Source organism: Physeter macrocephalus, chromosome 20, assembly GCF_002837175.3.
Source record: "Physeter macrocephalus isolate SW-GA chromosome 20, ASM283717v5, whole genome shotgun sequence".
NCBI lineage: Eukaryota > Metazoa > Chordata > Mammalia > Artiodactyla > Physeteridae > Physeter > Physeter macrocephalus.
The window spans coordinates 37,878,339-37,889,972 of record NC_041233.1 but is presented as its reverse complement, the minus strand read 5'-3'; the positions used below and the strand labels follow the sequence as shown (position 1 = coordinate 37,889,972).

At 40.3% G+C, this 11,634-nt stretch overlaps 1 protein-coding gene across 4 annotated transcripts in view; it reads left to right on the top strand.

Annotated features, from left to right (window-relative positions):
- PARG (poly(ADP-ribose) glycohydrolase) overlaps nucleotides 1-4,011 on the top strand; it is a 120,995-nt gene extending 116,984 nt beyond the window's left edge. For all 4 annotated transcript variants that reach the window (XM_055081197.1, XM_055081196.1, XM_055081195.1 and 1 more), the window contains 2 exons: nucleotides 2,815-2,943; nucleotides 3,645-4,011. In XM_055081197.1, coding sequence (XP_054937172.1) covers nucleotides 2,815-2,943; nucleotides 3,645-3,799 — 284 coding nt within the window. In that variant the 3' untranslated portion in view covers nucleotides 3,800-4,011. The remainder of the gene's footprint in view (nucleotides 1-2,814; nucleotides 2,944-3,644) is intronic.
- Nucleotides 4,012-11,634: the final 7,623 nt, after the last annotated feature.

The window sequence follows — 11,634 nt, the reverse complement described above, 5'->3', positions numbered from 1 at the left end:
GGCGGGCTGCACGGGCTCCCGGGAGGGGAGGTGTGGAGAGTGACCTGTGCTCGCACACAGGCCTCTTGGTGGCAGCAGCAGCAACCTTAGCATCCCACACCCATCTCTGGTGTCCGCGCCGACAGCCGTGGCTCGCGCCCGTTTCTGGAGCTCCTTTACGTGGTTCGCTTAATCCCCTCTCCTCGTGCACCAGGAAACAAAGAGGCAAGAAAAAGTCTCCTGTCTCTTCGGCAGCTCCGCGCCCGTTTCTGGAGCTCCCTTAAGCGGCACGCTTAATCCCCTCTCCTCGCGCACCAGGAAGCAAAGAGGGAAGAAAAGGTCTCTTGCCTCTTCGGCAGCTCCAGACTTCTCCCGGACTCCCTCCCGGCTAGCTGTGGTACACTAGCCCCCTTGAGGCTGTGTTCACGCATCCAACCCCAGTCCTCTCCCGGCTTCCGACCGAAGCCCGAGCCTCAGCTCCCAGCCCCCGCCCTTCCCGGCGGGTGAGCAGACAAGCCTCTCGGGCTGGTGAGTGCTGGTCGGCACCGATCCTCTGTGCGGGAATCTCTCCGCTTTGCCCGCCGCACCGTTGCTGCGCTCTCCTCTGCAGCTCCGAAGCTTCCCCCCTCCGCCACCCGCAGTCTTCACCCACGAAGGGGCTTCTACTGTGTGGGAACCTTTCCTCATTCACAGCTCCCTCCCACTGGTGCAGGTCCCGTCCCTATTCTTTTGTCTCTGTTTATTCTTTTTTCTTTTGCCCTACCCAGGTACGTGGGGTGTTTCTTGCCTTTTGGGAGGTCTGAGGTCTTCTGCCAGCGTTCAGTGGGTGTTCTATAGGAGTAGTTCCATGTGTAGATGTATTTCTGTTGTATCTGTGAGGAAGAAGGTGATCTCCGCGTCTTACTCTTCTGCCATCTTCTCTTCCCCAGTGCTATTCTTTTGAAATAAAATTAGGCTCATTTGTTTTAGTTTGCTTTCAGTTATAGGTTCCTCCCCATTCCCATTCTTATTGTTTTAATTTTGTTTTGAATATGTAGAATATTAACATGCTCTGAAAAAATCGAAGCTATGTTTATCCTCCATAGTGTTTTAGTTTGATTCCCACCTCCCCTTTTATGAAGGAAAAGATATGTTACTAGCAAAAGGGCATTTATTGTACCTTTGTTCATTTTTGTTATTTAAAGTAAATTTTGTCGGGCTTCTTTGGCGCAGTGGTTAAGAATCTGCCTGCCAATGCAGGGCATACGGGTTGGAGCCTGGCTCCAGGAATATCCCACATGCCGTGGAGCAACTAAGCCCGTGCGCCACAACTACCGAGCCCACGTGCCTAAAGCCTGTGCTCTGCAACAAGAGAAGCCACCACAGTGAGAAGCCTGCATATAGCAACAAAGTGTAGCCCCTGCTCTCTGCAACTAGAGAAAAGCCCACATGTAGCGACAAAGACCCAGTGCAGCCAAAAATACATAAAATAAATAATTAAAAAAATAAATTTTGTCTATTGAGATTAAGATTATAAAGGAATTTAACTTTTGGAAATATACTCCAGTCTGAGTGATTTGTAACTGATTTGTGGGGACAGTGGTTCTCAATGATTTTACTTTTCCAGTACACCAGAGTTACTGTCCAATGTTTTCAGTAACATTCACTCCATGTTGTAGTGATTGGGTGGAGGTGGGAATGCAGGAGGGATAAGGGTGTCTTCTCTAACCCATTTTTGAGAATGCTTGTTTGCTGTAGGGTTAATGAGAACAGTAGAACCTCCCAAGTATATTGGTCAAGGAAAACCAGAGACTCCTTTGACAGAAAAAAAACAATGACTATGTATAAGATAAAATAATTAAGTCAAGCAAGCAAACACAAAAATTTTAGTTCCAGATTAATGTAAGTAAAAAAAAAAAAACCCACTTCAGTGCCTTAACTGTGTTGTCTCAGATGCACCTTCCTTTGTTTTCCCACAAAGGTGCTTACTTCCGTGGGAATTCTGTGGCTTGATGATATTCTCAGCAGCATGTCTGGAAAGTCACACAACTAGATGATTTATATTCATCCTGTATTTGCCATTGCTAATAATATGTATATTAGGTTTATAAATCTTTAATCCAGGATAAAGCTATGACACACCAGCTATAATTTACGTGGTTGAAAGAACAGAAGGTATCTTGATGTGAAGTGTCATAATATAGTAGTGTTTCTTCTCTTTGATACAGCCTTAATACAGATACTGGCAGCTGCTGTAGCTGAGCGAGATGTGGTTTATTTCACCTTTGGGGACTCATCCCTCCGTAGCATGGAATTATGAGTGCATTCTATGCGGCTCTTCAGAAGATACCAGTGAGACAGTGGTTTCCTGCACCATGAAGTTTTGAGTGAAGCTCTTCTTGGGGACCATGTGGGCTTCAATGTCAAGAACGTGTCTGTCATAGATGCTCATAGTGGCAGTGTGGCTGGTGACAGCAAAAATGACCCACCGATGGAAGCAGCTGGCTTCACAGCTCAGTTGATTATCTTGAACCATCAAGGCCAAATCAGAGCTGCATATGCACCTGTGCTGGATTGTCACACAGCTGGATTGTCACACAGCTTACATTGCTTGCAAGTTTGCTGAGCTGAAGGAGAAGATTGATTGTCCTTCTGGGACAAAGCTGGAAGATGGCCCCAAAGTTTTGAAATCTGGAGATGCTGCCATCGTTGATATGGTTCCTGGCAAACCCATGTGTTTTGAGAGCTTCTCTGACTATCCTCCTCTGGGCCATTTTGCTGTTAGTGACACGAGACAGACGGTTGCTGTGGGTGTCATCAAAGCAGTGGACAAGAAGGCAGCTGGTAGATTAAAAGCCTTAATACAGATACTGGCAGCTGCTGTAGCTGAGCGAGATGTGGTTTATTTCACCTTTGGGGACTCAGAATTGATGAGAGACATTTACAGTATGCACACGTTCCTTACTGAAAGGAAACTGACTGTTGGTAAGTAGGGGATAGTCTTGACACTTGGTATCTAGATGGATTGTACACCATCCAGGAGGAGCACTTGCTAAATCTGGATAGATCACAGTGGATAAGAAAAAATGGAAGTGTGACTTTGATGGGGGGACAAAGTCTTAGAGGGGCAACACTTGCAGAATCTTTTTTTCTGGCAAATTTTCATCCTCAATCTTGAATGAGTATGTCAGCTTGTTAATTTAAGGCCGAGAAGTTGGAGTTGGTGTCCATTTTTTACTTTTGTGTGTATAGAAAACTGAAAGAGGGAAGGTATTGGTGGGTAAGTTAAAACCTAAGCAGCCTCACTCTGAGTCATGTTTATCAGACATGCCAGCATCCTCCATCTACTGTTTCAGCTGGACCTGAAAGGCCTTGCTATCATGGGAGCTAAATGTAAAATTAGAGCTGCCACAAACTCCCAAAACAATGCATGGATGATGTACCATATATAGCCTGCTGTAATTATGAACTAATAAGTAGTTTCTTTAAGGTATTCTAAAAAATTTTAACTTTGTATCAGGAAAGCCTTCCAGGCTTTTTTTAAAAATAAAGGCTTCGTGCTCTATTTTCAAAAGCCAAACGTGAGCATATATTATTTAGATTCAGATAAAACTGAAGTGTTCTGTAGTAGTTTTATCCATCTACATACCTTAATGTGCAAATTGGTCTGGCTTTCTACTCTTCAGGAGAAGTATATAAGCTGTTGCTACGATATTACAATGAAGAATGTAGAAACTGTTCCACCCCTGGACCAGACATCAAGCTTTATCCATTCATATACCATGCTGTTGAGTCTTGTGCGGAGACCACCAACCAGCCAGGACAAAGGACTGGGGCCTGAGGATCCAAGTGAATAGAATCTCCTTCCACCTCTCATGAGAAACATCCTTTCTGAATTGTCAGGTGTAACATATGAACTGACAATATAAATGTGTATATAATCCACATTTGTAGGCAAGGATGCAGTCCCTTCCACAAACATAGACTCAGACATATTGTTTCCATTTGTTTCTATTTCAGTCTTCATTCTTTGATTTTTTTCTTTCTTTTGCCCATCAGATTTCTTTGTTTTGAATATGTAGAATATTAACATGCTCTGAAAAAATCGAAGCTATGTTTATCCTCCATAGTGTTTTAGTTTGATTCCCACCTCCCCTTTTATGAAGGAAAAGATATGTTACTAGCAAAAGGGCATTTATTGTACCTTTGTTCATTTTTGTTATTTAAAGTAAATTTTGTCGGGCTTCTTTGGCGCAGTGGTTAAGAATCTGCCTGCCAATGCAGGGCATACGGGTTGGAGCCTGGCTCCAGGAATATCCCACATGCCGTGGAGCAACTAAGCCCGTGCGCCACAACTACCGAGCCCACGTGCCTAAAGCCTGTGCTCTGCAACAAGAGAAGCCACCACAGTGAGAAGCCTGCATATAGCAACAAAGTGTAGCCCCTGCTCTCTGCAACTAGAGAAAAGCCCACATGTAGCGACAAAGACCCAGTGCAGCCAAAAATACATAAAATAAATAATTAAAAAAATAAATTTTGTCTATTGAGATTAAGATTATAAAGGAATTTAACTTTTGGAAATATACTCCAGTCTGAGTGATTTGTAACTGATTTGTGGGGACAGTGGTTCTCAATGATTTTACTTTTCCAGTACACCAGAGTTACTGTCCAATGTTTTCAGTAACATTCACTCCATGTTGTAGTGATTGGGTGGAGGTGGGAATGCAGGAGGGATAAGGGTGTCTTCTCTAACCCATTTTTGAGAATGCTTGTTTGCTGTAGGGTTAATGAGAACAGTAGAACCTCCCAAGTATATTGGTCAAGGAAAACCAGAGACTCCTTTGACAGAAAAAAAACAATGACTATGTATAAGATAAAATAATTAAGTCAAGCAAGCAAACACAAAAATTTTAGTTCCAGATTAATGTAAGTAAAAAAAAAAAAACCCACTTCAGTGCCTTAACTGTGTTGTCTCAGATGCACCTTCCTTTGTTTTCCCACAAAGGTGCTTACTTCCGTGGGAATTCTGTGGCTTGATGATATTCTCAGCAGCATGTCTGGAAAGTCACACAACTAGATGATTTATATTCATCCTGTATTTGCCATTGCTAATAATATGTATATTAGGTTTATAAATCTTTAATCCAGGATAAAGCTATGACACACCAGCTATAATTTACGTGGTTGAAAGAACAGAAGGTATCTTGATGTGAAGTGTCATAATATAGTAGTGTTTCTTCTCTTTGATACAGCCTTAATACAGATACTGGCAGCTGCTGTAGCTGAGCGAGATGTGGTTTATTTCACCTTTGGGGACTCAGAATTGATGAGAGACATTTACAGTATGCACACGTTCCTTACTGAAAGGAAACTGACTGTTGGTAAGTAGGGGATAGTCTTGACACTTGGTATCTAGATGGATTGTACACCATCCAGGCGGAGCACTTGCTAAATCTGGATAGATCACAGTGGATAAGAAAAAATGGAAGTGTGACTTTGATGGGGGGACAAAGTCTTAGAGGGGCAACACTTGCAGAATCTTTTTTTCTGGCAAATTTTCATCCTCAATCTTGAATGAGTATGTCAGCTTGTTAATTTAAGGCCGAGAAGTTGGAGTTGGTGTCCATTTTTTACTTTTGTGTGTATAGAAAACTGAAAGAGGGAAGGTATTGGTGGGTAAGTTAAAACCTAAGCAGCCTCACTCTGAGTCATGTTTATCAGACATGCCAGCATCCTCCATCTACTGTTTCAGCTGGACCTGAAAGGCCTTGCTATCATGGGAGCTAAATGTAAAATTAGAGCTGCCACAAACTCCCAAAACAATGCATGGATGATGTACCATATATAGCCTGCTGTAATTATGAACTAATAAGTAGTTTCTTTAAGGTATTCTAAAAAATTTTAACTTTGTATCAGGAAAGCCTTCCAGGCTTTTTTTAAAAATAAAGGCTTCGTGCTCTATTTTCAAAAGCCAAACGTGAGCATATATTATTTAGATTCAGATAAAACTGAAGTGTTCTGTAGTAGTTTTATCCATCTACATACCTTAATGTGCAAATTGGTCTGGCTTTCTACTCTTCAGGAGAAGTATATAAGCTGTTGCTACGATATTACAATGAAGAATGTAGAAACTGTTCCACCCCTGGACCAGACATCAAGCTTTATCCATTCATATACCATGCTGTTGAGTCTTGTGCGGAGACCACCAACCAGCCAGGACAAAGGACTGGGGCCTGAGGATCCAAGTGAATAGAATCTCCTTCCACCTCTCATGAGAAACATCCTTTCTGAATTGTCAGGTGTAACATATGAACTGACAATATAAATGTGTATATAATCCACATTTGTAGGCAAGGATGCAGTCCCTTCCACAAACATAGACTCAGACATATTGTTTCCATTTGTTTCTATTTCAGTCTTCATTCTTTGATTTTTTTCTTTCTTTTGCCCATCAGATTTCTTGTGAAATTTCATGAAAGTTTGTGCTCAGCCTGTCAGGTTTCCTTTTTGATGCCTGTATATTATACAAATTGCCTCTGCAGCTAGCAGATGCCAGGGAAGAAGGTGAAATCCTAGAATCTGTTTAACTAACTGACTGAGTCTGCTAAAGATCTCCCTGTGAGCCTTTCACCCCCTACTCTTGTTATGATTGCATTGTTGGAGTTTTTGATTTTTGAAAATTAAGAGTTGGGGTTTTTTTTATACATGTTACATAATGCAGATCCCCTATGTTAAAAGTTTTGTATTTAAGGCAGAATAATTTCCAGAAAGTTATTTAGTGACATCACCTTTATCTGTAATGATTTGTCTGTCCTTTTTCCCTGATCAATTTTTATTGATACTGTTTTTGGAAACTGACCGAAATGGAAGGAAATGTAGAATAAAAGAGTTTCCCAAATGGTGTTTAAAAAACAAACAGATTCAAGAGACTTGAAGGATCTTTTGTTTCTTGGGGTTTTTTTTTCTTTCTTTTTGAATTAGGATTATTGTTTGTTCCTTGGTGCTTGAGGCATATTCATATAACCAAAGTTTAGAAACTGGGAACTTCATGGTGATCTGTACATAGTGAAGTTTCTCTGGTACTCAAAGGTTATATAGTTAATAAATTTTCATTAATAAATCATTTGTCAAACTCCCATATCATCTATATTTCATATATATATATAAATATATGTTCTTTAAGTGTCTACATGCAAGCACATAAAATCTAAATAAAACTGGAATTGTGGAAATGATTAGGTTTAGGCTTTATTAGAGGCTCAGTTTAAAATCCTTTATTTACAATTGTGTCCATTTAAAATGGGCAACAAACATAAATAATAATGTTTCTCAGAAGTTAAAGCCAATGTCAATTCTGTGTTAACTGAGAGTAGAGTTTAATCACAAAAGCACTTATTTAATATTTCTAAAGTAATTCTAAACTATACTGTTGAAGTTCTAGTTTATAGCAACTGTCAGGGAAAGCTATTGGTGGTCAAATCCTATTAATAAGGAGTTTAAGTAGATGATCCAGACACCTGGTATCAATATTGGCAGGGAAAAAATGGGGCCTTGGCCAGCATCTGTAACTCTTTTTGTTTATATAGAGATTGAGAGGTTACTGGAATTTGGCACCTGAAGGCAGCCACTTGTCACTGACGAAGTTTTTTAAGATTTTTCATCATCTCTTGAGTACAAGGTGTCTGGCTTTATTTCTACTGGTACTAAAGTCTTCTCTTTCCTTCCCAACCCATTCCATGCTTTGGTTAAGCATTCATGGTATATTTCATTTCTTTCTTTTTATCTATCTCTCTATTCTTTCCCTCTTATCTAGCCCCAAGACTAAGTAAACAGTTCTTTAAAATGTTGCATGAACAGTTTAGGAGGTTCTTGTGGTAGAGAAATCGAGTCCAGGTAAGAAGACCCTCCAGCCTAGTATTACAGAATACAGAATCTAAGACTCAGCTCTTAGTACTGAACAGGTTGGTGACCAGGCCATCTTCCTGACTGCCTTTTTTCTATTGAGGAGTTTTCAAGAATAAAAATCTGCCTACTTCTTTGTCCCAGTACATTCTTGAATTGGGACGGTTTAATCATGTGGAATGTATAGAGAAAACTAATATCCATTTTTTGTGGTGGGGAGGGTGGTGAAGAGAACATGATTACTTTGTTCCTAAAGGCCCTCTGTAAAAAGAGGGACAAAAATCAGACATCGAACTAACATTTGTATCTATTTTAAGACATTTAACAGCACCTTTTTGTTCTCTTTCATTTAGGGTTTCTTTAATTACATGTTGTTTACCCTTCCCTTCTTTAATCTTCTTCAATCTATTGAGGCATGAAAGGATATTTCCAGTTTAGAATTCTTAGGTTTTTAATATAACTCACTTGCTTTTCACTTTCTATCTAGCTCACTCAAATGTACAATAACAGTTTAAGGAAACAATGTGGACCAATGGAAAGGGCATGAGATTTAAAATCAGACCAGCTGGGTTCAAATGCTAACTGTATCCCCAGCTAACATTTTAACCTTCTTTGGATAAACTAAATTGCTGAGCCTTACTTAACTAATTCAGAAAATGGGTTTTAGCACCTACCAAGAAATACTGTATATAAAGCAATGAACATAGGGTCTGGCACTTAGTTGGTCCTTAATAAATGCCAACTATTTTAGTTGACCAGAAACATGTATGGGGCACCTACTGTACATTAGGGACTGTGCTCTTTGCTTTATATATTTTAGCCCATTTCACCCATGGGCTAACAGATGCCCAGACGTTAGGGAATACCATCTCAACTTCCAGGAGTTCATTATGAAAGGAGACTTACTTTGTAATCTGATAGAGCAAAGGTTCTGACACTCTTGTTCTCTACCAAGTTCGTAGGACAGCTTATTCTTCATCATGAATAACTAGTTATCAGTGGGGTATATTAAATGGTCTCTGAGAGACTTACCTCTTTTCTTCCTGGTTGAAGTGACACTAAAGGCAAGAAGATAGGTATTTGATAGTGAGATTGAAAAGAAGATCTAACCAAGCTCCAGGATTGCTATGTCAGGTACTTAACCAATAATATATTGCTTTGGAAACCAAGCGTTAAGTTGTCCCACTCCAAGAATATGACGGAACAAAGAAGTCACTGGATTATATTCTTTAACACTTCAACAGGAAGAGAAGCAATTGCATAGATTCTCACCTGTTTTCTTCTGTCTTCTCCAATCCACGTGGCTGCATATTCATGGCTTTTTTCTGACGTAAGGAAGAAGTGCATCCTAGGATGTCTGCTTTAAAGACAAACAAAGGTTAAGAAGGTGTGTCCTTCCTCCTCTCAACCCTGTGGATCTGCCCCAGTCCTTCTTCTGGAGGGAAGGGAAAGACCAGCCATTCCTGGAACTTGAGCTCAGAATATTTAATCCTGTCCTTTGGGGGCTGGAAGTGGGTCCTAATGTGGTACTTATTAGAACAAACTGCCGGAATCCACTGACCCGCTGCTGTTCTCTGTGCCCATTGGAGTCCCCTTAGTCCCTCCTCACCAGATTCACACAGATCTACTGAGCCTTTAGAGTGGAAGGTTTCCCAAAGAAGACAACCAAAACTGTTCATCTGATAACTGGTTTTATTTTTCCTGTTTATTTTAAATGTAGGGCTAACAGGTCATGATGATTTTGAACCTGGGGATAAGGAGAGATCTGTGCTAATGTTTACATGATTTTTCTAGGAAGAGAATAAAGAAATTTTGATCCCCTTGGTACCACCTAATATACATACTCTCATTTTATTTTATTTATTTTTAAATTTATTTATTTTAGGCTCCATTGGATCTTCATTGCTTCACACGGGCTTTCTCTAGTTGCAGAGAGTGGGGGCTACTCTTCGTTGCAATGTGCGGGCTTCTCACTGCAGTGGCTTCTCTTGTTGCAGAGCACAGGCTCTAGGTGCGCAGGCTTCAGTAGTTGTGGCATGCGGGCTCAGTAGTTGTGGCTCGTGGGCTCTAGAGCACAGGCTCAGTAGTTTCGGTGCACGGACCTAGTTGCTCGGCAGTGTGTGCGATCTTCCTGGACCAGGGCTCGAACCTGTGTCCACTGCATTGGCAGGCGGATTCCCAACCACTGCACCACCAGGGAAGCCCCGTGCTCTCCTTTTAAAAATGTATTGTGTGTCTTAGGTATTTGGTTAAAGTTTTTGCATATAGATTTGTTATTCCACATTAGGTGTTAGGCATAAGAAACTTTCCAAAGGTAAAGAGAATTCAGGCTGCATTAGTTTTTCTTCCTTGCCAGGTTCCTGAGGTCATGTTTCCTGTTCATTTCCTTTTCCTAGTTTCCATCTTCCCTCAAGAGAGCTCAAATAAGAAGATGTCTTGAAGGTTCTGAGGACCACCGTCCTTCCATTCATTCACATATTCACAGACACAAGTGCCTTCTCTGGGCAACCACTGAACTGTCTGCTCAGGGATGCAAAGATGAATGACTTGTCCTCTGCACTCAGATCTAAACTGAGGCACAGAGAGAGGGTGATACAAAAAACCCCGCAAATATCATTTTCTTTTCACTACTGTGTTACAGTTCAACCTAGAAAAACGAATTGAATTTTTATGCTAACAATTTAGAAATTCGAATAGGCCCCTGGACCATGTCAGTTCACCAGAGTGTTGAATGCCCTTACACAACTTTCTCTGTTGGAGAGTTGTATAAACAAATGGCCTAACTTATAACGTTAAGATGGGCTACCTAAATGCCCTTTCTTGACAATATAGGAGCTGGCATGTGGCTTCTTGCCATCTTGATTCCTATCATCTCAAGTGCCTGCCATCTCTGGTTCTTGGATTCTGAGAAAGTGGCACTGGACGCTAAAAAGTAGATTTCCTAATAGAAATGTTACTTTTCCCTATGGTGAGTCCACACAGGGTAGGTAGAAGGTCAGGTTTATTTTAGCTGGAATTATATTGCCTCAGTTTGAATACTATACATTTAATAGATGAAAAATGAAAATTAGCTTTTACTTGATATCAAGGAAAAAATAAATTTTACTTGGCATCAAAATATGGGAAGCTTGGGGATAAAATAATAAAAGGGTCCTTGGTGGTGAAAAGATGGGAGACCATGGCAGAGTGTTGCATTCTTCTCTTAATATTTGTAACAAGAACCTATAAAGTTGGGCGTAAAAAATTTCAGTATTTGGGAAGAAATATACTCACTGTAGAATTGATAATACTCTCAGAAATATACCCTGATCTGCTCTTGAACATGTATGAAGCATCACCATCAGAATCCTGACCTTGCAGTATTTTAGAGTATTCAGTTATTCCACAGATATATTTCATTAATTCTAAAACATTTTTTTCACATTGTAGCATCTGAAATCCAAATACTTCTAAAACTTGGTGGTATATCATAATTTAATTTGCAGTATTTTTTAATGGTACATAAACGTATTTTATAATCTATGGAATCTTATATTTGAGGAAACATGGTAATTAGAATGCCAACCATATACCAGTCAGTTTTAAGCTTTGGAGCTGTAATTGTGACCAAGATAGACTGGGTTCTTGTTATCAAGTTTACACTGTAGTGGAGAACACAGACAAGAGCTTGTAACATGACTTAGACTGGGTAGTCAGGAAATGGTTGTGGTTTTTTTTTTTTTTTTTTTTTTTGTGGTACGAGGCCTCTCACTGTTGTGGCCTCTCCCGTTGCAG